This window comes from Synchiropus splendidus, chromosome 5, assembly GCF_027744825.2.
Source record: "Synchiropus splendidus isolate RoL2022-P1 chromosome 5, RoL_Sspl_1.0, whole genome shotgun sequence".
Classification (NCBI taxonomy): domain Eukaryota; kingdom Metazoa; phylum Chordata; class Actinopteri; order Syngnathiformes; family Callionymidae; genus Synchiropus; species Synchiropus splendidus.
Genome location: NC_071338.1, coordinates 20708895 through 20734081, shown reverse-complemented (window position 1 = coordinate 20734081; position 25187 = coordinate 20708895). Strand labels below are relative to the sequence as shown.

The 25187-nt window shown below is 41.7% G+C and overlaps 2 protein-coding genes across 4 annotated transcripts; both read right to left on the bottom strand.

Moving 5' to 3' along the window:
- Positions 1 to 201: 201 nt before the first annotated feature.
- On the bottom strand, positions 202 to 14551 carry slc12a1 (solute carrier family 12 member 1). Of its 2 annotated transcripts, XM_053864454.1 has the most exons (27): positions 14306 to 14551; positions 13947 to 13952; positions 13374 to 13514; positions 12065 to 12140; positions 11712 to 11807; positions 10969 to 11108; positions 10782 to 10892; positions 10590 to 10701; positions 9437 to 9564; positions 9276 to 9360; positions 9041 to 9207; positions 8864 to 8971; positions 8650 to 8773; positions 7745 to 7846; positions 6906 to 7061; positions 6724 to 6823; positions 6488 to 6599; positions 6171 to 6311; positions 5669 to 5775; positions 5222 to 5304; positions 4267 to 4392; positions 3756 to 3884; positions 2987 to 3098; positions 2808 to 2894; positions 2598 to 2733; positions 1159 to 1226; positions 202 to 1074 (listed from the first exon to the last, which is right to left on the bottom strand). In XM_053864454.1, the coding sequence occupies exons 1-27, from the start codon at positions 14549 to 14551 to the stop codon at positions 939 to 941; spliced, it is 3135 nt and encodes a 1044-aa protein (XP_053720429.1). In that variant the 3' UTR covers positions 202 to 938. The 2 variants fall into 2 exon arrangements, with proteins under 2 accessions (XP_053720429.1, XP_053720428.1); XM_053864453.1 differs by lacking the exon at positions 13947 to 13952.
- A 4048-nt stretch (positions 14552 to 18599) lies between these two features.
- ctxn2 (cortexin 2) lies at positions 18600 to 21255 on the bottom strand. 2 transcript variants are annotated; one of them, XM_053865982.1, is made up of 3 exons: positions 21107 to 21210; positions 20885 to 21001; positions 18600 to 20093 (listed from the first exon to the last, which is right to left on the bottom strand). In XM_053865982.1, exons 2-3 carry the CDS (start codon positions 20978 to 20980, stop codon positions 19779 to 19781), a joined length of 411 nt encoding a protein of 136 aa, XP_053721957.1. In that variant the 5' UTR covers positions 20981 to 21001; positions 21107 to 21210; the 3' UTR covers positions 18600 to 19778. The 2 variants fall into 2 exon arrangements, with proteins under 2 accessions (XP_053721957.1, XP_053721956.1); XM_053865981.1 differs by having other exon boundaries at positions 20885 to 21255.
- Between the last annotated feature and the right edge of the window lie 3932 nt (positions 21256 to 25187).

Below are 25187 nucleotides of genomic sequence, written 5' to 3'. Positions count from 1 at the left end.
TGATTTGCCATTTAAAAGAGACATATTAATAATGTTTTTTCCTCTTTTCACTTTTTCCAGTGTGGAAACACACCCACGCTTGAGAACATGAGAGGACCTCAGACAAAACCGGCGAAAGATGTTAACAAACTGAAGTCTAGAAGTGTGAGATGCAATTGGATGCCCTTTTCTTAACAAACATACTCAAACGCTTCGGTTTGTAACATTTTATTTAGCTTTTTATTCCAGAAAATCACACCTATTTACATGAGGAGATAAAACACAAGGCCATCTCCACCAAGGCCTGTTTCAAAATATTTGCTTCTGAAACATCATTGAGTGTTGGGTCTCATACTGTAAAAGTACTGAGATTAAAAACAACAGACAATCCAAACCCCAGTTTATTTACAGTCTATTAATTCCAGTTTCCCTCAAGCAACATGAGAAACAACCTTAAATAAGACAAGAAATAGTATATGGTGCTAAATAAAGGCGCAGTCAAAGTTATTCAGAGCTAAACCTACATTGTTGCTAACACTTGATAATGAATAGTAATCACACCATTCATTTACAGACAATAGCAGACATCACCTGCTGAAACCATTCAAGTCCTTCGCTTCTTATTTTTCCTCTTCATTTATTCTGCATTTTATTTTTCCATGCTTCCCCTCAGCTTTGATCATAGAATAAGGCCTCTGTTTCACGTGGCTGAGCGTGCTGAGACGAGAGCAAACTTTAACTGCAAGTTTAACAAAGCTAGCATTGTCACAATCTCTTCAGGCAATATATCATGTGTCCCCTTTCTAACCTCCTCTCTGGAGCTGCTGAAATACTTTGTTTCCCTTGAATGAATGAAAATGCGTATTTCCACGCAGCATTGCTGCTCAAAATGAGGCCATGTTGACTTCAGACACTTCCAGGTGCTTGGTTTTCCACGTGTGGTGTCACGCTGACGGTGCTCAGGAGTAGAATGTCAGCACACTCTTGTGATTCCCTCTGATCAGCACAGTGGGAGGAAGATCTTTGGTCAGAACGTCCAGCCAGGCCATGTAGAGATAGTCAGAGATGGTTTCCTTCCGAGCTATGGGCATGCTCCTGCAAGTGGAGAGAGAGAGAGAGAGAGCCGGTCACACATGCCCTCAACACCTGACTCGCCCGGTCGGTGCGTTCAATACTTACACAATGATCAAGTTGGCGGACTGAGAGTGTTGCCGAAGGAGCTCATTCAAGCGCACCTGCAGGTGGGTCTGAGGAAAAGAGACAATCCATGAGTTTTCTCAACTATAGTGCACAAACTGGAAGCAAAACCAGAAGCATCTATGTCCTTAAATTTCACAGATGGTCATCGATGACGGCACTTTGAATATCCTCAGTTCAGGGGGTTCTAACCATATATGTGTACGTCAGGATTGGGAGCGTGCGTCTTTGGCAGGGAACATGAAATGTGATGTCATAACCAAAACATCCCTGTTGAAGTAGACTGAATGAGATTGTGCTGATGGAGGGAAAATGAAATTGAAAAACAATCTGTGCACTTGATACTGTAAAGTGGTCGCCCGTTACGGGGGTTTACTTCTGATGCGAACAGATTCAACTTAAATTTTGTCATTCCATTGTCGAATATTCAAAATGAGGTTAATCACAATGATAAAACCTGTGAACAGATCAAGAGACTGGAATTACATGTTATCATTATAATACTGTCTATATGTGCCCAGTCATTGACCTGCCCACAAAGCGTCCCACAAGTCCCACCACAGGCATCCAGGACAGGCTCCAGCCAGGTACACAGGAGGAAATGGCCAAGTAGGATTTTGAAACAGAACATCCAAAGCCCCGCCCCCCGGCCGATTGCCCTCCCAACAACTGACTTCACAATTTGCTTTGTAAAAAAGAAGCTGCAAACATCTATTTGTCAAAAAAAAAAAAAATAAACAACAAATAAACATCGGATTCAAGTGACAAACATTAACAGAGATGAACTCAGTAACTCTTGCAACGATGACACTTTCGAATGCAGGAGTCTCCTGAGTAGTTGTTTTACTTGGCTGACCCTGATTTATGAAAAAAAAAAAAAAATTCTATCCAATTACTACAAGCTATTGTGTCGGCAGTGTTGTCCATAATCTTGTCCACCATCTTGCCTTTTGATTTAATAAATCGAAGCACTTTTGATCCCTGCTAAGCTATTTTGCTCACAATTGGCAAGCACAATGTGACCCTGCACCGGGGAGCTAGCTTCGTGGCAAAAAACGCCAAAATACTCCTCCGATTAAAAAGCTCAGAGTTAGTTTTGTGAACAGATGTTGTGAAAGTGTGGAACTTATCCGTTTCCTCCTGTCATCAATGTCAGACATCCGACTCGCAAGATGAGGATAACGGTGAGCGTACGCCCGTAAACAAATATGGCGGCCAAGATCGGCGGAAACACTTCATGGAAACCAGTGTGATGACACTTCTAGTATGGCACTGTACAGGCACTAATAATCGGAAATATAGGGTGTCCATTTTTTCATGTTTTGCAGTTCAGTCGTTCAAGCTAAAAGCCTGTGCTCGGCAATAGCGACGGAGTCAGTAGGAGTGACCTGCGTGTCTAACTTGTATGAATGAGCTGTCACCTTTTCCTCAAAGGCATCCAGCTCTTCATCCGTGATCTTCCAAGGCTGCTGTCGCCGCATGACTTCCACCTCAGCAGCCCTCTTCGCACGCTCATGCAGGCGGAAAGGCTCGATCATATCCTCCAAGATCTTCAGGCTGGACATCATCAGAGCAAATGATTCATCACTATATTCTTAAACTTAAAATATGCCGTGTAGAGTCGGACGCACCTCTGATTGCTGGGTTTGACGTTGAGGTCGTCGATGACCGTGATGTCTTTGCACTCGATTCTGAACTTCTTCAAGAGCATCCTCATCCTGCGACACAAGAAAAACAATGATTGATGAAGGAGATGAATGCTGCGCAGCTACTTCCAAACATGCACGGTACATTTGCCCTCCACACTCACTCCTCTTTATCCTGCTCGGTGCGTCCAGGCTGGCCGGGCACAAAAACCCTTAACTTGCAGTCCTTCCACTTCTTCCTGGTGGTGAGGATGTAGGGCAGCAGCAGCGTCAGACCTGGGAAGGTGACAAAGAGCATCAATCATAAGGAGATCATCAATGAAACAGACTAACTCAAGCCATGAGTTCATATCTCTCCTCTGCCAAGGAGTGTCGTCTTTCAGTCATTTTATGAACTTGTCCCTTGTCTGTCTGCGTGAGGCAGACTTCATTTGAAAACATCTCCTGTGATTCCACAGTTTATTATTTGGATTCCAGAATTCCAGATTCCAGAACTCTCTTTTATGTTGGCCTTAACTTGTGAAAGCCATTAGGTGCTTTGGTCACAAAGCTTAAGGCGTGAGGATGTCCTGACCTTGACACCTCCCAGGTGTTTGTGCCCCATTCTTAAGTATGTGCCGCAGTGTGAGCAAGACTGTTGTGTATGTGGCTTTCTGCAGATCTGCTGTTGTGCGGTCATGATTCATCCATGCTATTGTCAGCAAGTGTTTTTGAGCAGGAGAACTAAAGTGTCCTTTACTGAATGTCTTCTTTTGATCAAACTATTCATGTTTCACATGGGGCTTTGTTGTCTTTTGAATGTCTTAACCTTTAAATCGCTGGGCAAAAGAAGTCTTGAGTGATGTCTCAACCGCTCGAGGTCCTAGATTTTGTCTCTGAGCTACGTTGTGCTGCTGTTCACTGCAGAACACACAAGAGTGTCTCTGTACTCACCTCCATCGTCAAACATCCACCACACATCAATGGTGCCCTTCTGCTGCTTCATCTTGAACTGAGCACTGGCCTCCTTCAGCTTCTCGTTCTTCATGACCACGTTGGTGGGCGGCGGTCCGCACACTGACACTGGCAGAGTGAAGGTTTGGCAGATTCAGTTTGACTGATATACATCACATTGGAATTGGCTGGAGGCGGATTTGCAGACTGATGGGTTGTTTAGCCAGTGGGAAGGTGGGGGGGTTAAATAGCTGCCGGACAGATATTTGGAGCCAGAGCCGCCACATTATTGGGTTACACCCTCAGAGATGTCTTAAGTGGGAGCGACTGATTCAGTTAAAGTGTCCTGCTGCAGTGCCGCATCCCCCCCACTGACCCCTCCTCTTCTGCTTGGCTGCACATCACACTCACTTTTGACCACTTAACCAAGCAACGTGTCCACTTCCAGACTAAGGGCTTTGATCATTCGCTGTAATGTGGCAGCAGAGTCAGGACAGAGAGAAGGCCTCACCTCTGGTGGCCAGGATCTGCTGAGAAGAATTTCGGGACCTCCTGAACAGCCCCTTTGATTTTCCCCCGCCGATATTAATGTCGTCGTCCGACATCATTTGCTCCTTTGCGGCCTTCATCGTTTCGTCTGAAGTGAAGAGCAACATTTTATGACCACTGAAGATATCAAAATGATTACTGGGCTGGTGTTTAGTGTCTAAATAAATTACTGAGGATATTAGTGCATTTATGGGGAGGAGAGTTTGTACTCAGGTCCTGTTAGAGTCATGTGCGCACACGTGCACCCAGTTCACATTTCTCTTGGTCATTTTAAACCAGATATGAGCTGCTTATCGGTTTATTAGCAGATGTGGACTGATATTCTAATCTACAGAACAAAGTGTCTCTGACTTGTTGACCAAGGCTGAGTTATTGCTACAACAACTAATAGCTGTCCTTCACCATGACTTCTTTTTGGCTCTTTTTCCATTAGGGAACATGAATTGCCATCAATAAACGACTTATTTGCACGTGTATTATCAGCATATTAGCCTGGAATTCAGCATTATTGCGTGCATATTATTGTCTTGTTTTACCCAGGACTGGTGACCAAATGTTCACTCTAAGCAGCATGACGATTACAGATTATTGACCGTTAATAACACTTCATAACACGGTAATAACACACGGTAATGTACATGGTGGTATTACTTTGTTGTTAATCGATAATGTTTATAGAAGTTCAGATAACTATAGTGTACGATTAGCTTCAGAGCGTTCAGTGTAATAGCGCCTTTTGGAGGAGAAAAAAAAAGGAGAAAAAAAAAATATATATATATATATATTCTCCCTGCAGCATTGTGTGTAGAGAGATGAATCAATTGACACAGCTCTTTTTTCTTCTCTACACTGCCTCTTTGTCAGAAAGATCTGGAACATAAGCAATAAATCATGATCAAGCGCATGGCTCTGCTCACCGTCTGCCTCCACCAAATGAGACACGTCCAGACCCTGATTTATCCGTAGCATCACGGTTCCAAACTCCATGTCAAAGGCGTCACTGTCAGAGAAGAAAGTAGTATTTGTTTTTAACAAAAAGCATGTAGTTCAGGGAAATATACTGCTTTTACAGAGGGGATGCTTTTTTAAACTGAAGACTGTTGATATTCTGCTGATGTAGTTTTACAAACACGGAGCCAATATTGTCAAGCAAAAAAAAGTTCTTTACTTTGTGGAAGTACGTCAATTTCAATTTGGCAACTGCACTTCAGTTTGGATCTTGGGGGGAAAAAAAGCAAACTTTGGGAAAGTGAGACTTTACGATCTGAAATGATGCAGTGTTGTCGTATAAGAAAGCCAGTGTATCTGTTTCTCGATGCAGGTCATTGTTTCTGTCGTGTTGTGGTTGAGTGTCTGGAACTTACTGCAGGACCCCCACATAGTTCTGCACTTCCTGCGAGCTCATCTTCCTCCACCTCCTCATGAATCCGACCATGAGTGTGTTTGGCTTCATGCGTCCCAGACCAGTGACCTGTTTAAAGCATATGTTCAAATGATCGGAGTGAAAATGTGACTTGATTTAGAGGGTGATCCTTGAGGTTTTGGCATTTTTATGAGCTGTGCCTTATCATTCCTCTGAATCCCAGCGGCTCGCTCTAAACTGTGTTAATCAATAATGCTGCTAATCTGCCGCCGTGTTTGAACTGAGTGATCCTGGCGATGAACTGAGCCGTTATCTCCTGAGCAGGAGAGTCCGGGTCATTGGATTGTTGGTCTGCCTCTTGTTTAACCATGTCACACTGAGTTGGAAGGCTCGGACCATAAAACAGGTTTTAAAATGCAATTTTCTCACAATCATTCAAGGAGTCTCTTCTTTTCGGCGTTGAGAAGCTGGCGCTCTGTTAGCTGTGCTACATGTCAAGTCACCTGCAGCAGATAGTTGGCTCCTTCTCTGTAGTTCTCACAGGCCACCGCGGTGTAGAAGGCCTTCCGGTTGGTCTTCCTTAACCACTCCTGATTCTTCTCCATGCTGATGTTCTTCAGCTGGAGCGCTTCCAGTTTCTGTCCCTGAAGTCAGCACACAGTCATATATCAAATGAGCAAATGATTCATCGCATTTGAGTTCAAATATTGAACAATAATATCGATGGTGGATGAAGCTATTTTAATGCAGGTCATGAAATTAGTCATAAAAACGTTTAACCCAGAGTATTTTCTGCCTGTCATCATCTGAAACAACTTACCACAAACACTTCAGAGGTGATACAGAGTCCAAAGTTCTTGGTAAAGGCATTGGCAAGGTCAAGCAAAGCGGGTCTGGTCCGGGCTGAACCATTCAACACAAGAATCTGAGGCCTGACAAAGAAGATAGCCAGAATATGGTTTCTTTGTATTGTAGCCATATTGTTTTCCAATAATTCAAAAGGTTTTAGAGGGCACTAATATAAAGTGTGGCTTGTTCTGTGTGCTTCTCATATACCTGAAGTTCTTGACGTGGTCTTCGACTCCAGTCAGGGACAGAGCATTACTGACCGCGCTGATGAAGGTCACCGCCTGAGTGGACGAGCCCCAGTTGACATCTGCAGAGAACACGTACGTCGAGAGTCAGGAAGGAAAGCTTGTAAAAGAGGTGTTATGCAGTAGTAGGCGCATGTGTCGCACCTGGCTTCTTCACCGTGACGTAGACGTAAAGGAGGATCTCGATGCCGTACGTGAGAAGTGCGGCCCACCAGTTGATGACAAACATGACCACACAGCAGAGCAGCGCGCCCAGCAGAGACAGCCACATGTTGTAGAATTTGTACGCGGGCCTCCAACCTAGTTCACAACAAAGTATGAGCAGTTTACAAACTATAGAAACGTTGTTTCACTTCATCTACACAATTTAGACACCAGCTTTTCGTCTCACTTAATTGATATTTTATTTATATCTATTTACTTAGAACTATATGTAATTAATTTATTTATCTAATGCTAATGCTTTGTGGTTGTCTTTGATCTTTCATGTCTTTGGTATGTGTCTGTGTTTTTGTTGTCAGTAGCTGACACCTTGAATTTCCCCTAGAGGCCCGTCTAATTGTACTTATTATGGACCAGATATGCTTCAAAATTACAACAGATTCAATAAATAATATTGCCGCTCATTTCTAAACCATGATTAAAAATATATAGAACTATTTCAAGACTTTCTTTACCTTAATTCTTCCTGGAATGATGCTGGTTCGACACTGACTACGACTACAACTCATCTTTTTGTTAGTGGGATAAATATTATGTTGCAAATAATGATGTTCAAAATGAAAGTAATTGGCTTAGGATGGAAGGCCTGGATTACTTTCCGATAAGATGTTATTGTTAGTTTTGAAATTCAGGTTAGAGTTGAATTTGCTTACTAAAAAAACAAATCGTGTCAATGGTACTGTTGAATATTCTCATATCATATTCAAATTCTCCGGCTCCACGGTTGATGTTAGAGGCGCTCTGTTGCCTTGGAAACTCACCTGGTGACTTGGCCCAGGAGGCGTGGAAGCATGAGAAGTTGATGAGGGCATAAGATGCCAGGAAGAAGTTGGAAATGATTGGTGCAATGGCGTTGAGATCTCCTGCATGGAGAGCACAGAGGAGTCAACATTTCTATCCGAACACACGAGAGTCTGTCTTGCCATGACATGTGGGTGTTTATCAGGGTCAGACTGCGGAATGTGCTTAACTCATGACATGTTTTAAAGTAAAGCCAAAGACTCGCCCAACAAATTCCCAGCAAATGTCGATCCAATGCAGCTTTTTTGATTCATTTTCATAAATCTATTTCCAATGTCATTATGATTTCATCGGCTTTAATTTTTTTAAATGATCAAATGTGTTTCAATAATTGCAACTGTAATTCTTCGTTTCAATTGTCGCTCTCTTAAAGACTGTTACAATTTAAAATCCCAAAACATCAATTTGACTGATATCTTGTTGAGCTCTAATGGACACATCTCATGTGTTCATCCTTATTATATTGGATTTTATTTATATGCCATTCATGAAATGTATTTCAATTTCTTGGTTTTAGACCCAAACTGAACCCGGTTGGTTTGCCTGTTTAAAAAAATAAACTAAACAAAGCAGCTTACTTGAATTGTTTTCATATTTGACACCAAATGATGTTATCATCGATAGAAACTATATTTTAAATTGAGTTAACTCCTGTGACCTTGGTGGCAATGGTCTTGTTGCTAAACCTGAACCTTTTGAAGCAGAATTATGGTTTATGATTCAAGTCTGCAGGTTTGGTGAAACACTGGATAAAGATCACTTTAGCCATTGCAATGATCACTGGCATTATATAATGTTCCTTGACAAAAGATAAGTCTGTAGTGCTCGCATGTTTACAGACGGTTAAATGGTCAGTGTCTCTAACCAATGAGAATGAAGGCCACAGAGATGATGAAGGTCAGGATGTAACCACGAATGGGCTCGTTGTTCTTGCCGTGTCCCTTGGCGAAGAAGTGCAGCGCCGTGTAGATGTTGTCCTTGCACAGCGCCTTCGGTGAAGCAGTAAAACGTCTCCGTCATTGAAAATGTGTTGGTTAAGTGCTGACCCAAAAGGAGGGCTGGTCTGAGCAAAGACTGACCTGGAAGACTTTGGGAGCGCTGACAAGTGACGCCAGAGCGGAGGAGAGCGTGGCTGAGAACGTTCCGGCAATGATGAGGGGACCAAATCCCGAGACCATGGTCATCACCTGAGTGAGCCCAATAAATAATAATCATAATAGTAATACACTTAACTGCTGAACTGGACTGGACTTTACCTGGAAGTTATTCATCAGGCCGAATTTACAGTCTGCGCCTTCCAGAGAGCACGAAGTGAAATTGTATCCGAGTTCGCAGGCAGCTACTGCGCTTCCCTCACAGGTGGATGGCATGATGTCTATGGTGTCATTCCTATTACCGGTAGCATCACGTACCACAGAGGCAGCTGAGATTAAAACATACATCAATGTTAGCGACTGCCAACACACAAACAGGATCTCCAGAGTGACTCACAGACACAGAGGGCCACGGCCAGGTAGGTCACACCCGTGATGAGAATGGCCAGTAAGGTTCCTTTGGGTATCGCAGCCTGGGCATCCTAAACATGGAGCGCAGTGGTGCCTTAGATAACGGAGGAAAATACAATCCTCTTTTTCACAGTGTTTCAAATGTACCCTCAAGTCTCCAGAGATGTTCGCTCCAGCCAGGATTCCAGTGGCAGCAGGGAAGAAGATGGAGAAGACGGAGAAGAACGACTCGCCATCTCGAAAATCTGGTGCAAAATTCTCTAAAAATATATTTTCTGCAAAAGAGAGGAAGATTTAGTTTTGACAGTCAAGCAGGCTACATTCAATTCATTTTTTTTTTTACTATTTGAAAGTTAGTGTTCACTCCTAACTCTATCGACTCATTTAGAGTTAAAGGAAGTGACTCTTTGCTCCAGTGATCTTCATACATGTGCAAGTAAAAAGCAGAAAAACTGAAGCTATATATGTCTGGTTGTTGTGTGGTCGGTGGTCAGATCTGATTTTCCAGCTGTGGACTAGAACCCTCACTGAAGTTGAATGGGTCCATATGCCATCTGTCACTGTCAGTTTAGTTTAGCAGTTGAATTAACTCTCTGTTGTAGGCAGGCCTCTCACATAACTTGACAAACTGCTATACCCATCCATGGTTCAACATGCCCCCATTTATACAACATCACTCAGAACAGGTTGATACAAATTCATTTTGCATCTTAAATCAATTTATCAAGTCTCCCAGATGTGACAGGTTGGGAGCGTTTTCAGATTCACTTTGGATTTTTGCCTTTTGCTCTATGACTGAGCTGCCAGCTGCGATGTGTCGAGTGCGATGTGTCGATGTGTCAGAAATGTCTAGCATTGATGGACGATGCTTATTGCAATCTCGTCCAAGTACACGAGACATCTCCATCCTACACCATCATATAACACTGCTACTGTCAAATTTCTTCTTACAGTTCACAGAGATTGAAAGGGATTTGAGTGAAGTTCTTCCCACAACTTATGAATTCATGCGGCTAGAAATGCATGAGAAATGGCAAGTGTGGCGTGAGGGTTGACAACTCTGGACATCACTTGGGTGGTTTGAAGCCCAGGTGAGGATCGTGGCTGGAATGGAAATGAGATCCCCGTATGTAATTCTTGGACATTACCTGACTCGGACCCCTGGGGAACCCAGGCAACTAAATTGGACGGTGCAGAGTTTGACTCGGCTTCATTTTTTTCACAAAGGTGGAGCAACAGTCTCCATAATCTTCCGGCTTCACCTGACTGTGAAACTGGTTTGCTTTCCAGAAAGCCTCACCCCGGTAATTGAAGAATCCCTGAGACTTTTTGCTCTCCGTCGCAGGAATGAATGTTCCCACAAACACGTTGACAATGGCGACCAGCAAGATGATGAGCAGAACAATCTGGGCCTGTGGATGCACGAGCACCATGAGTTGCAGGGAATGAAAGATGCTGGCATCAGCCAGAATTCTGTGGAAACCCATCAGACCTTGGCCTCCCACTCCATCCCAGCCACGGAGATCCCCAGCAACAGCACAACTGTGATGCATCCTATGATTCGGATGTCATTTACAGGATCCACCATTAGTGCGTCGTGATCCTGAAAAAAGAAGAGAATGGTCATGCATTCATGTTCCGGCACCTTCTCTGCGACTCATCTGTTCGCATCGACTCACCACCAGCAGCTCCACCACCGTTTCTGCGAACCCCACCACATACATGGCGACAGCCACCGCATTGGCGAAGGCGAAGATTAAGCCAATGGACCCACCGAACTCTGGACCCAAGCTTCGGGATATCAAGTAGTAGGCGCCCCCTTAAAACCACACACATGCCGGAGGAATAATGAATGGCGCGGTCTGAATCTATAATAGCCATCAGCTGCTCCGCTTTTGGTTAAAAGTAAATATTTGAAAAGCTTTATTTGTTGGCACTTAAGCAAGCACATGCTTTTTTTTATCAAGAAATGAGTGGAGCTTCTTCGCCCCCTTGCTCCTGTGTGCCAGCGACTATAAGGCTCTATAGCTGGCCGTAAACCTGTCATGAGAGAATCTCATATTTCAGCGCTGAACATCTTGTAGAGCATGCTGTTTTAGATTTAAATTGATGTCGCAACATTTCTTTATTTAAACTTATTCTCAGCTAAACATCGCAATGCTGTTGGGCTGCAGCATTTTTAGTGTGTTGCATCTGAAAGTTGACATATTTGCTCATGAACTTCTCATATGACCTCTTTGAGGAGGAGACATAGTTTGTTAGGAAATGATTTTGTGTCAGCGTGAGGGTGTTTGCTTTGCCTGGATCAATTTGTCAGCATTGTTTGAACAGTCAATACCATTGATTATATGATGTTTGAAATACCTTGAGGGAAGTGTGATTATGAATGAATCAGCTTTTAATATCATCATGTTTGACTTACCTCCCCTGACGACGCCGTTGGTGCAGATGGCTGACATGGACAGACCAGTTATCGTGGTCACAACGCAGCTCAGAGCGATAACCACGATTCCCAGACCTGACACGGGCATGAAGACATTCATTTAAAATCAAAATTAAAAAAAAAAAAAAACTTTCTGAACGAATCTGGTGAAAATGAGTTTAAATCTAACAGCCGCAGTGAGAATCAAAGTGTATTTGAAATCCTCTTTCTAAGTTGTAAATCACTACAACGCTGCATTGTGGGATATTAGTGCCACTCTTCACTTGCTTTGTGAATGAATTATTTTAATGCTATAATGGAATACCATAAAATCACTTTTCTGGTTGACTCACCCCACCCTGCTTGTCCAAACACCCATGACAGACGGATGAAGAGCATCACACCCCAAATGTTCAGCATACATCTTATCTGAGGAAAAAAAAGGAGAAATATAAACCAATGATCCAGATTTTTTTTACTACCATGCTGTATCATATCATTCAATTTCCTGCGTCATTACTAATATTTATATACTTTTTTGATTGATGATACTAATGATACTAATGATTTATGTACTAATGTTTTACTATTTTGTACCCTGTTATTGAAGTAAGTCATCTCAAGTGTTTGTTGTTACAATACACATAGGACATGATTATTTATTGACTTTAAATTAATGCTAATTTTGAAATCAGAAAAACATTCGGTCTTACATTTTTATAAGATAGAAGTTTGTGTGTTAAATCTAAAAATAATAATAATACAATTAAATAAGACTTATAGTGATAATAATCATTTAAAAATGCATGAGTATGTGTTCTAAATCTCCATTTGTTGGCAAATGGAGCATTAAATAGCATTAAATCAAAGACTGGGATCAGAAAGTAAGCAGATGCAATGAAGTAACTCAGTCTCATGAAGAAGATCAAATCCCACGTCCAAACAAACAGAGGTCAGCCTGTTGTCAACCATTTCTCATTTAATACATTTATAAGTCGACTGACTCTGGTTGAAAGAGAGCAATTTAATTTCATTTGGCTGACACTTTTATTGAGCAACTTAGACGGAGGAGACGGGTCGAAGACATTGGTCCGCTTCTGCAATTTAATGGCATTAATCTTCTAAGTGGATCACCTTTTATATCTGTCAGTCGAATTCCTGATGAGAAACGCTCGCAGACCTCGGCTGAATATTCAGATTGTTATTCCACTTATTTTGTTTGGTTCAGCGGCAAATGAAACACTTCAATTCTTTTGTCTTCATTTTAACAAAGGCTCATTAGGTGGGAGTTGGGGAGTTGTAAAAGGGTCTTTTAAAAGTTATAGATCCACGCACCGCCGGTCACTCCTTTCTCTGTCTGTGAAACCCCCTGACCCTCAAGTGTGAAGGTCGTTCGTGTTCACGGCTGAGTTCATTTCAAGCATGGGAGAAGACTGATTGTTCCATGCTGGAATTCCATCATTTCCACTTGTTTGTGTTATATTTCTGCCTGTGTTTGTGGAGAATCAATTACAACTAGAAAATGTTGACTCATGGATTCTTCCAATTCTTTTCAATGATTTGCTTATTGACCTCGACGCCTCCAGAAGACATGAGTTTACAGCCGAGCGACCCCCTGATCTATTCTGCTGGCGTATCCTGCCGTGACCCGACATAACTCACCAGGACTCCTCTTATCCAGCCAAACTTTACTGCCCCTTTCTCCGCCTCAAAAGCAGCAGCAGACTCCACGTCCTCCGAGGGGGACTTGTCACTCCCCTCGTCGTCGTCCTCCACCGTATCTGGCACTGAGATGGCTCCATTCTGTTAAAAGAAAACGCAGGGAAAAAAAAAACTTTTTTGTTCCAAGGATAAAAACATGATATTGTAAAGTTCCACTCTGCAGACTCAGAGGAGATTCAGCCTGTCATCTTTTTAATTAAGAACTGTGCGTATTTGGCTTCCACTCGCAGAAGCACACAAGAGGAATTTAAGAAGCGAGGGCCGCTGCGTTGCAAGTCGATGAAGATTGATAACGCTTTTACCCAGACATTACACTGAGTCTGTCCTTGAGAACCAAAAGTAACGCCAAGAGGACAAGATAAATTTAATTTCCAAATTTTATAAAGCCAAACACAGACTGTTGAACGACTCCTGAGCTTCTAGTCTGATGAAGAGGAACCTCACAGATGTACACTATCGATCCGTAAAGTGGAGTAACAGAACTCCTGCCTAAGTAATTAAAAAAAAAAAAACTTTCTTCTGTTATGAACACAATAATTCTCACGGAGTAATTTAGTTCAACTTTTATAAATCAAATGACCTATAACCCTAATCCTTTCGTAATGGAAGGCTGTCCAATAAAGAAGCCATAAAAGTGTGATGAGTAACTGTGCTCAATGTAAGATATAACTATTGAAAATATTTGGTTGGAAAAAAATCCCATGAGCTTCAATTTCAAACAACAACAAGTGACAAGGTGGAATGGTCTGTGAAACTCTGCCTGTATGACCTGGGTTTAGGTCCTAGCATAAGAAAAACAAAAACAGCTATTTGGAGCTCAAAGGGAAACTGAGCAGAATAATTTAAGTTGTAGAAAACGTGTGCAGACTCACCCTCTGGAAGACGTCATGAAGCTCCTGGAGGGATGGTCTCACAGCCCGGTGGCCACTGACGCTCCCTGCATTGCGATAGAAGTCAATATTTGGCACCCGGTCGAGGGTGTCATGACCGAAGGCGCTGACCACTGAGGGGCGAACTTGACGGTGGTCCCCATATGAATCATAGCCTGGAGGTTCATCGAGGGTAGCATCGTAAGCGGGGTTCACATGCTCCCCTCCATTCATCCCCTGCCTCTCCATCAGGAATGCTTGGGGCTCTCGGATTCAAGGGTCAACCAGCTCTTCATTCATCAGAAAAAAACAAGTCCCTTGAAGTGGTGTGTCTTATTCACTGTACTAGTGTCAAGAGTTCCTCAGCCGGTCCGAGACACTTGCTCATAACCTGGATTCATGTCGGATGGCCCACCTTTATAGAGGGTCATACACTGCCTTCCCGCCATTGGCTGAGGCTCAGGATCAGCCCTAGGGAAACGCGAGCCAGGGGTGTCAATTATGTCCTTGCTCCATCCGAGGGGACACAAAAGACATTGCTTAACGATTAACCAGGTCATAAACACCTAACGTGAGATAAAGGCGCTCATTGCCCGAGCTCGGTTGAATTGATTACTAATATTATTGTCAGAAGTGCAGGGTGCACGCACATGCCGTCCAACCTTTATAGAGCAGATAACTGTTTCCTCAGACGCTTTGGTCTCTGGGATGAATCATGAGGAGGCGCATGGAAGTTCACAGCCACCGTCTCAAGGTCCCTGACACCCAGTGATATGGGTCAACCAGTAACTCTGGTATTATTCTCTTTGTTGTATAACTTGGCGCCCGACACATGGCAAGATAACTGACATTCATGTTCATGTTCCACTGGTCATAATCACGCCACCAGTAATTTTCCTGAAGAACTGCCCATTGCATGGAAGTTAATGACACACCGTGAATGATTGGAACACGCCAGAGGCCTCTCTCTGCGGCCACATGACTCCTGAAGTGGCACTAAATGACTTTTGACAGGTAAACTTCCTTATTACTGATACACCTGTGTGATTTATGCACACTTGAAAGACTGGCTAATGGCTGTAAATCTGACCTTGGATTTATTGCAAGTGGAAGAAAATGCTCCCTCACGTGTTTTCATGAATAAACAACAATCAGTTGCACAACAAAAGAGTTGCTCATGAAGACAACAGTTTACATTTAGACTCAAAGCCGGAATTATGTTTCTATGTCTTGTTGAATCGGCGTCATCCACGGCGATGTCCTCTAGTTCATTTGTAAATACTGGCTTCTGACTATTTGATCTTGTGATAGAAAAAATTGGGGGGCATCTGCTTCAGCTATGACGGAAGAGTTCCAGAGCAGAAAGGAAATCTTGAATCAAATTTAAAACAAGTGTTTTTCACAGCTCAACAGACTTTTCTTTAAATCAGTAAAGGGCCACACATTGAGAGATTCTATTCTTTCCACATAGAGATAGTTTTTTTTCCTTCTCTGCAGATCTGCCGCAGGATCTGCCCTCAGCACTGGGCGAACGCTTTGTAGGGAGAGCATGAAAAACTTGAAACCATCTGCACTGTATTTGATGTCTATAGGGCTCCAAATATTCTCCAGGGAACAGCCCACTGCAGCAATTTCCCCAAACTCTTCATCTTTTTCTCCGCACTCCAACATGAGAAATGGTATTAGGTGTAAAAGTGCAAGTCAGCCAAACTACAACTTTCAACTGCATCTTAAAAAGATTTCATTCATCTAAACACCCGTCCCATTCCCGACTGTCCTGAAATGCTGCTGTCATGCATGAACACTCATTCTAGAACGTCAGTACTGTGTATCTAGCTATTAACTACAAATTAATAGTTCAAGGACAAAGTGATAAAACTGACAAAAAGATGTCCAGTAACACCGTAAAAAATGATTTATTAGCATTATTGGTATTGGTATAGAGATGAAGCGGATATGAATCGAATGGAACAGTGGCAGATTTTTTTTTTTTTTTACGTTAGCTTATTTAGCTAGTGATTTACCGTGATTTTCAATGTCATTCTCACACATTTTCTCTTAGTATTGTTACTCAAAACACTTTTTCAGCCAGTGTCCTCATCTGTGTCACTGTCCTCGTCTGCTGTTTTAAAACCTAAGTTGCTGTGAGAATACTGTGAATATTGTTTAGATGGGTTCATGAAAAGCACAAAGCAGAGTTACAGAAGGCAGAGTTGAATGAATGACATAAAACGTGACATAATCACAATGAAGAAGTTTTATTGCAAACTTGGATTTGTAAAAGTTACCTGGCTTTGTTATAAAATATGTTTGTTATGAAATAAAAGCATGTTGTGATAGGTGCGTTGACAGTTACATAATTACGTACAGTTTTTTTTTTACTGAAATGCTTTTCGTATATATATATATATATATATATATATATATATATATTTGTTCCTGTCAAGCTTTTCCAACATTTGGGGCTAGCTGTATATTGTATGTTGACCGACAAAATGATTTTATGTTTTGCGTTTGCTGAATAATAATTAACAGCAACAAACAACTGTCCTGTTGCAATTGAAAATGTGTTCAATAATCATCATGAATTTTAAACCCTTTTCCTTTCTGTTCCTCGAGTGAGCAGAATTTCTAATTTTATGAAGGTGTGTCTGATAGGTGCTCTGTAGGTTTTGAGCTTCTAAATAATGTATCTGTTTTTATTGGGTTTTGATTGTAAAAGTTCACATATTAACTTATATACATATAAACTATGTCATGTTTAAACTGAAGATATATGTTCAGGTTCCTGGAAGTTTCATTTTCTCACACTATTTCCTTCAGATATAAAATCCAGATATATTTGTTTTATTTTCGTCATATTTGAAGACATGACAGTAGTAATATGAAATCATTTGCACCATCAAAATGTCATGAGGTACAATCCGGAAAACTTATGTGAAGCAGAACTTCTCATCCAAATATTGATCAATGAATGTTGCTGCTGTCAATAAAAATGAATTATTAATGATTTATGAATGAATGTTGGATTAGGTAAGTAGATAATTATTTACTCATCCATTAGAACGATCAGAAAATCTGCCCCGGGCTGCTCAAGAGTGAGCCTACCTTGCCATTGGTTTCAGTTCATTTGTGATTTCTAAGCAGCGACATGAGTCGCTTAAGGTTTTATGATTTACTAAAAAGAAGTGACAGGAAGTGAAATGAATGAAATTTAATGTCACAGCTCTGATACTGGTCTTTGAAGACCCCAGCGCTGCCACAGTATTGTAATGTTTTAATGTTTAAGGATGCTTAAAACAATTATAGTTTTCACTCTAAAAAATCAATAAGCTGCTGTCATGAACTTTTTATGGCCCTTTATCAAATGTCATGTGGCTCCAACAGTTTTTGTTTGTTTTTTTCAATCGACTTTGCAGTAGAGATTTTAACAAAGCAATCAAGGATTTCCTCCAGAACAAAAGAGGTCACAACTGCTTGCTCTCCCTATCACTGAACATCACGTATCTGTGACACTCAAATAGGACAAAATGTGAAAGCATCACTGACGTATTTGACTGTGCAAGTGTGCCATTAAAATATAAACCGACACACCATAAAACAATGAAACATGGCGCTGCTTGTCGGAATTGCTGTTCAATTTGAGAGCAAGTGTTTTTTTCTCTTTTTATGGATTTTAGATAAGCTCTGTCACAGATGATGATGATGATGAGGTAACGATTGCATTCCGAGAGCATGAATGTGTGCAGTGGGGAAGGACACTGCTGCTGAAAAAGCATGCATGAGATCTGACACACTACATACCATAACTTCAGCTATTTGAATGCACCTTGGGTCAGGATGTGGACTCCAGTTACAGTTCACCAAGAGGAACGTGAAACCAGGCAATATTCTTACAAGAGTACCAAATACAAGATGCATTTTTTGGAATTCAACATCTAAAATACTGAAGTAAGATTGTGTTAAACCGTATACAAACAATTGCTTGTTACTGGAAAACACATGTGACTGTTTACTGTGACATTTGGGAAATGCTGTGTGAAGTGAAAGACCAGTCAGGAAAACAGCAAGGTGCTTGACGTGAACTGAGGCACCAAGTGAAAATCAGCCAAAAACACCAGCAACAAAATGTGCCTGGTCAGCCATAATAATCTTTAGACTGGCAGTATCACAGCGCAAAAGCAGCAGTCGGTTCCCAAATGTGCAATGCTGAGGAATGACTACAAAGCACGCACACGTTTTAAAGTGAATTTATTTTACTTTATTGAATCCATGAGAAATCTGTACCACCAGCTGAGCAAACAAAACATCCATAGACAAACAATCTGTCATCATCATGAAATGCCAAAAAGACACACACAGGAACAAGTGCTCTAATATCTCTAGATGAAGGCACATAAACCCATAGAAGGTCACAGTAAGGCAGATTCACAGCACTAAGGGAGAATTCAGATATAGCAAAGAGACATTCAAGATTTCAGTCCAGACTCTTTCACTGTCGAGAACTGTCCTCTCTTCCAGTATCAGGAATTAAGGGAGCCGGTGTGGATGACTGAGGAAAGTTGAGATAAAGATGAGTAGTTCTTTCACTTGAAGTATTGAGAGAAATCCCAAGTCAGTGTCGAGCGTTTCCTCTGCAGACAGGTAGTATCTCTTTTCCTAACAAAAACTAGCAGCACTTTGAGAAGCAGATTCTTTCCCTTTATTATAAAATCCATTTTCTCATAAGAGTCAGTGACAGGAAAATGTGTTGTCCATCTATCAACGTTGTCTTAGGTCTTCCTTGGCAATGGTTAACTCATTCCGAAAAATGATTTTTGGCCACAGGCTTCATCCGTCCATCCAAAAACAGCAGCGGCTCCAAGTTGTTTTTGCATCAATTATAAAGAGTAACACCTTCATGTAAATCACAGTTTTAGTTCATTCAAACGGGCCGAGACAATTCGAAACAGCAACCCTTAAATGTCACGAAATTGACTTTGATTTGTCGACATAAAGCACGCATTCAATTTAATACCCTGGATCCAATCACGTACTGGGCCCCCGGAATCGCCACCGCCTAGCTCATAGGCCCGTTACAAAGCTTTTCCCTGAGTCTTCAAAAAGCATCATGTTAACCCCCAAAATGTCTCCTTCTGACCACCGCTGAGTACAGTCATCCGTACCGCAGTGTTAAAGGGAGCCTCAAGCGTTTATCGTGTTATCTTGAAATAGACAATAAGAAAGACAGAATATGGCCACTTCCACGATGCAAAAAAGCCAAACACACACACAACAAACGTACATTTACAAACAGAAAAGAAAGCTCACACATTTAACAGCCTTGTGTCCATCAGAGAAAGACATCTGACGATGTAAGGTGCAATGTCGACAGGACTTCCTCCTGCGTTCGCTTGTAAGGACACATCGATGACGTACAGTAGTTCTATGTGAGTGTCAATGACGACTTCTACGAGGGGATGAGCATGTCCCTGCGTTAGGTGAGGGCGTACTCAAACGTCCCCTTCTCCAGCCCCTCGATGCCATCGGCCCAGTTGGATGATGGCATGCTGCTGTAGGGGTCCAACAGGATCCTGAAACAGCGAACTATCAGCAGTCCCAAGAACACGAGTAGCATTCCCACGAGGGCGAACGCTGTCTTCTGTTCCAGAGTCAGAGAGTGCGCCATCATCTCGTTTCCGCTCATGGCAGCAAGGGAGTGGTTGTAGTGGACGCTACACATTGTGAGCCAACATCTAGGTGCCTCATCTCTCATCTGATGGGGCCAGGCATTTAAAAGCCTTGGTGTTACCTAGACAGAGATGATGCCATAGCTTTAGAGCACTCCTCTTTTGTGTTCCGACCAAATCAATTGACTTTTTATCATAAACGCTGTGCCTTGTAAATCATTGAAAGAATGCAAAAAACAAAGAGTGCATTGGCGGCAAACAAATGGAATGGCCAATTTCAGCTCTGCGGCCGTGAAAGAGGATGGTTCGGGTATCTAAAAATAGCTTCTCTGGAATGTATCAGCTGTCCGGAGACTTCCATCTCTCTTTCGCTCTCCCGCTCCCTGGGATCGAGCAGGAATTCTCAAAAAGTAAACATGACAGGAGTTGGCATGGGAACAACACTGACATGACATCACAAAAGGAATTAAAATACCGTGACGACAAGCCTCACAGTGGGTTAGAAGTGCAGCGCGTGTCGCAGTGCATCGGTAGCTGCCATGCATAGAACAAGCACTCACAATGTCTGTTGTCTTAACAGCGCGATGGAAAGCATGTTCAGCTCTGTACCTGTTGCACCTAACTGGCTCTCTGTGTGTTATTCATTTGGACATGAAAGTGTCACTGATGCCGTAGTTAGGAAAGTGCTGGTCATAATTGCTCTCCGAATCAATCGCATGAACTCAAGCAGCAGGTGGCTTCAGCCTTTCAGCCCGTGGATGGACACGTATTGCAAAAGAGACACACCAGAGTAAAGCTGAGTGACTGCGAGGACACGGCACAAGTATGGATGGTGAGGCAGAACGCGGGGTGCGGGAGGGACTGCAATGACAGCTCCTCCAGGTCACCTGAAGAATAAAAGCAGGTATCTCACCGTCTCCACGAAGGCTTTCTCACAGACCTGTTGCTCCACTGCCTTCTGAAGGGACGATCTGCCGCGGCGAACCCACACATGTGTCCTTGAATGCATCCATCGCTAGCACTGACTCAGCTAGCTCAACAGAAGAAAAAACAGGATGAGAAAGAAGATGCGAGGCAGGATCCCGGGCTGGCGTGTCTCCTCTAAGAGATACAGCTCCTCTTCTCATGCTCTTACTTTCTGCCTCCTACTCATTATCATTCCTTTCCTCTGTCGCTGCCTCTAGACTCATACACAGTGGCTGCTGCTGCTGCTGCTCCTGCTGCTGCATGGCAACCACTTGTTAGTCTCACGCTCTGCTGTCTCAGTCATTCACAACATCTCTCCCTCGGCAACACCAGCGAGGATGCAGCAGCAGAAACTGGCTGTCTTTGCTGACGGCTGCCTGTCTCATTTGGCTCTTCAAACTGACTAGATGGAATTGAGATTGACAGCACCGGTCCGCAGAAGAAATGCTGCCTCTCACCGCTCAGGGACAGTAAATGCTGCTGCAAAGGTATTTTTGGGTACTGGTCTGAGAGAAAGATTCAATTAAAGATTAGAAATGCTGCTTCTTCAAACAGAAAACAGGCCACTAAGGTGCTGGAGATGTATTTTTAGTGGTCAGACGCAGTGTGACGTAGCCATGGAGAAAACAGACTGTTTCTTTTATTGTGACGTCAAGTTGGTTATTGTGGTCTATTACTTTAGAATGGCTAAAACTAACTACTCTGGTGCTGCTGCCTTGAAGAAATGTGTCCCCACTTGAGACAGCTTCTACTTTGTCTGCTCAACATGGTTATTCAAGGTCAAGAGGCTATTCAAAAACAAAAAAAAATGTGCCAGTCAATCTTAAATCCTGAGATAAATCATATATAAAATAAAGGCCACGCCTCTTCCGGACCTAAGATTGGAAAAAAATGAATGGACGTCCACTGAATGTGGTCCACTTCGCCTCATGCCCTGGATCACACACATGCTGTATCTCAATTTAAATGACAAATAATGATGTGAGTTTTGACTATGTTTGTCTTGTAATTTATGATTTCATTGTTAGTGAACACGTAACTATTTAGACTACAAATGAAACATTGCCTGGATGATGTCACAGCAGAATCCGACCGCTCCGGCTCAAAGGCAGATGCTCGCGGTGCTAAACTATCAAAGGTAGAAGCTAACAAACATGAGCTGACCTCACTAAACCTGCAGAGCTTGTCCCGCCTGTAGCATTGTAGTTCACGACTACATATCGCACAAGCACCTGCTGATGCCGGTCGAAGAGCAGCAAAGAAATGAGCCTCAAATTCACAGACATCACATGTGAGCTCTTTGGGATATTTCAAGCCAGATCCAAAAGTAGCTTTTATCTCTCCATTGACTCCATAGAGTTTTGTTAACTTAGGTCCCATGATGCGGAAGTAGATGGACGGGTCTTGCTAAAAGGGTTGCTAATTGTAATCTTCATAAGAGGTAGAAAATGTTCAAGTCACCTGTATAAAGCAAAACAAAACTAGTCAAAGCTGTAACGCTTTTTTAATGCAACCCACAAACCAGAGTAAATGCAGCGAATAGCCATGAGCAAAGCCTTTTAAGAGGTTTTCTGCATGAGTTTATATCAATGTATTAATTTTGTTTATGGCCAAGTGGACTGCAGACAAGCAGACAGTGGAGAGAAATAAAGCCACATATCCAGCAGTTGCCTCAGAGAGTCTGTCTCCTCCACTGTAACAGACCTTTATCTGTCACATTTGTCCTCTCCTTGCTCAACCTTAACTGCATCATGGTTGTGGTCGTTTTCATCCCCTTTCACCTGGTATCTTCATCTCCAACATTTCTAGTCTAACAAATCCCATCTCTCCTTGCAAATTATTAATTATAAAATGTTATAATGTAGTTGTCATTATTATGTAGTTATCGTTGTAATGACCTCCAACTCGGATGGCGATGTCTTTTAAAAAAGACAAAACGCTCATCTGAATCGTGTAGCACCTCTCACACATTTCGGGCATCACATCTTGTTTTTTTTCATGCTGACAAAAGTAAAAAATAAAACACTCTTGGCATGTCTATTATCTTCTCAGCTTGCTTCGAAGCCTCTGAATTTTTATTGAACTGTATCGATATTTGCGTTTTCCTCATAAATCCGTCAAATGTCTTTCACAACATCTGACTTGTAAAACGGTGTAAAGGCCTTTTAACTATCTAAAAAAGATTGCTTCATGCGAATATCTATTAGCAACTATCTGGACGTGTTCAGATTGTGCTGATTTTATCTAAAACAAAGGTCAAGCAAGGTCGCAGTACAGAGGCCAAAAAATTACATTCTATGGGCCACAACTTTCGGACATCCTAAAAATATTATGAAAAATAGTTTTTTATGTTTATTTCAAAAGGTGTGGCTACATTATACAGAAACAAACAAATAAAAATGATATTTTGGTTTATTTTTTACAAGAAGAACAAAAAGAACAAAACTAAATTCTTGACTGTTTCAAGAATTGAAACAAAACAAAAAAACTAACAAGAAAACAATGTCACATCTTGAAATTAATATTTAGTAGCCCTGCCATTAGCACGCTACGCATTAGAATGCACTAAAGAGTTCTTAACTTCATCTCTTCGACTTCAAATTTTATGCTTAGAGGTATGAAGCTAAAAACTAAAATATGTATAGCTGGATAAAAATTACATTAAAAATTAAAATAGAAATGAAATGCTGCAGAAATGTGATCACCTCCAGGGCATGTCATTATCATGGCTCGCAGTAATCTTTCAAATCTTGTGTTCTTGCAAGCAGAGACGAGATGTGTCAAGAATGAATCCGGAATGTTCTTAAAAAGGAAGCATTTATTTGTAAGGGTAGGACATGTTTCGTCAAGTTCCACCGTGCCATGGGTTCTTTGTCCCTGTGAAACATTAAAAACTTTGTGTTAAAACCAGCTATTGTCACCAGCAAAGTAGTGGCTCTACTCCAGGTCTCAGACTGATGAAAAGTTGTCATTCTGCAAAGGAGAAAATAAAGCTTCCCGCAAGCGCATTTAAGCCTTTTACACTGATAAATGTATTCTCTCATGACTCGAGCATTTAGGGGAGAGTGATAGTAGAAGAAAGAAGTATTTCTGTTGAAGATGGTATGATCAGATTTCTTTTTAGAATCTAAATGCTTGCCATCTTTTATTCAAATAACTCCAAATTGAGTTTGCCTTGAAGCATGTCTTCACACATATCTAATGCGTGTAGGTTCGTTGACCTGATTACTGGAAAGAAATATCTGTACTGTGGTAAAGGTCAATTACCCTGCAAAGTCATCGGTTAATCTGACCCATGGCTCTAATCTCAAGTTGATTCTGATGCTATACTCTTTATTACCTTTATGTAACCGTTCAATATGCGAGCTAATGGAAATTTTACAATGCCTAGGGATATGGAGAGAGGGGCGGCTTCAGTAAGGTTTCCAAAGCAATGTATTTTTTTTGCTTTGCCAAAGGGCACATTTAGGAGCTGCTGACAGGTGAACTATGATCCCTTACGAGTCTTTTGGCGAGGGGAATCAGAAAACTATCCTCAAGGTTTATGAATTTCTAACATGAATGAATATTGAAATAGTTGTGGTTTGTGGTAGTGGTTTTGTTTAGTGTGTTTATTAAGTGTATATCATTTTTGCTTGGTGTTGTATTATTATTATTGTTGTTGTTGTTGTTGTTATTTTATATTATATTTATATAAAGTATATTTTCACCTCCCTTGATCTTTGTCCTCTTCTTTTTATTCATCTTCTTTGAATTTAAATGAATGTATTTAATCCTATGCAATTTAATTCTTACTGTTTCACTCATTACATCACACATTATTTGGTCACTTTTGACCACCTGTTTTCCATATGTATGGGCTGAACAGCACCATTACTGATTCCTGCACTTGCAGTACCTATGTAAAATATGCTGTTTATGTGTTGTGAATGTAAAAGGTGTGTTTGTTCGCTTGAATTTGGGCATTGTTGGAACACAGACTCTTCTATTTTGCATATTTCTATCTAGACTCAGTCAAGCTAAGTGTCAGCTCCTGCCAAACTGACTCTTAAAATGACACACTCAGAACCATTAACACTTATTACTGGATTAAACTCTCCACAAAACATTTCTTCAATTACTGGGATGAAGTTGAAGGGATTATATCATTACTAATCCTCAGGTCCCTGAGCTGAAACGATTCAACTTGGCCTGTGAGAGAGAAAATCTACGTGTCCTCATTCAACTAATGATTTTGCAACAACCCATCG

What these genes read in the sequence shown, in the direction of transcription:
- ctxn2 (XM_053865981.1), bottom strand. Translation starts at nt 20,980, where the DNA reads ATGCATTCAAGGACACATGTGTGGGTTCGCCGCGGCAGATCGTCCCTT. An exon ending in AGAAAGCCTTCGTGGAGACG is followed by an intron (nt 20,094 to 20,884) that starts GTGAGATACCTG and finishes ATCTCTGTCTAG; the next exon opens with GTAACACCAAGGCTTTTAAA.
- slc12a1 (XM_053864454.1), bottom strand. Translation starts at nt 14,551, where the DNA reads ATGGAGAGGCAGGGGATGAATGGAGGGGAGCATGTGAACCCCGCTTAC. An exon ending in GCTGGATAAGAGGAGTCCTG is followed by an intron (nt 12,141 to 13,373) that starts GTGAGTTATGTC and finishes TTTTTTCCTCAG; the next exon opens with ATAAGATGTATGCTGAACAT. An exon ending in CTCCTGGGCCAAGTCACCAG is followed by an intron (nt 7,062 to 7,744) that starts GTGAGTTTCCAA and finishes GTTGTGAACTAG; the next exon opens with GTTGGAGGCCCGCGTACAAA.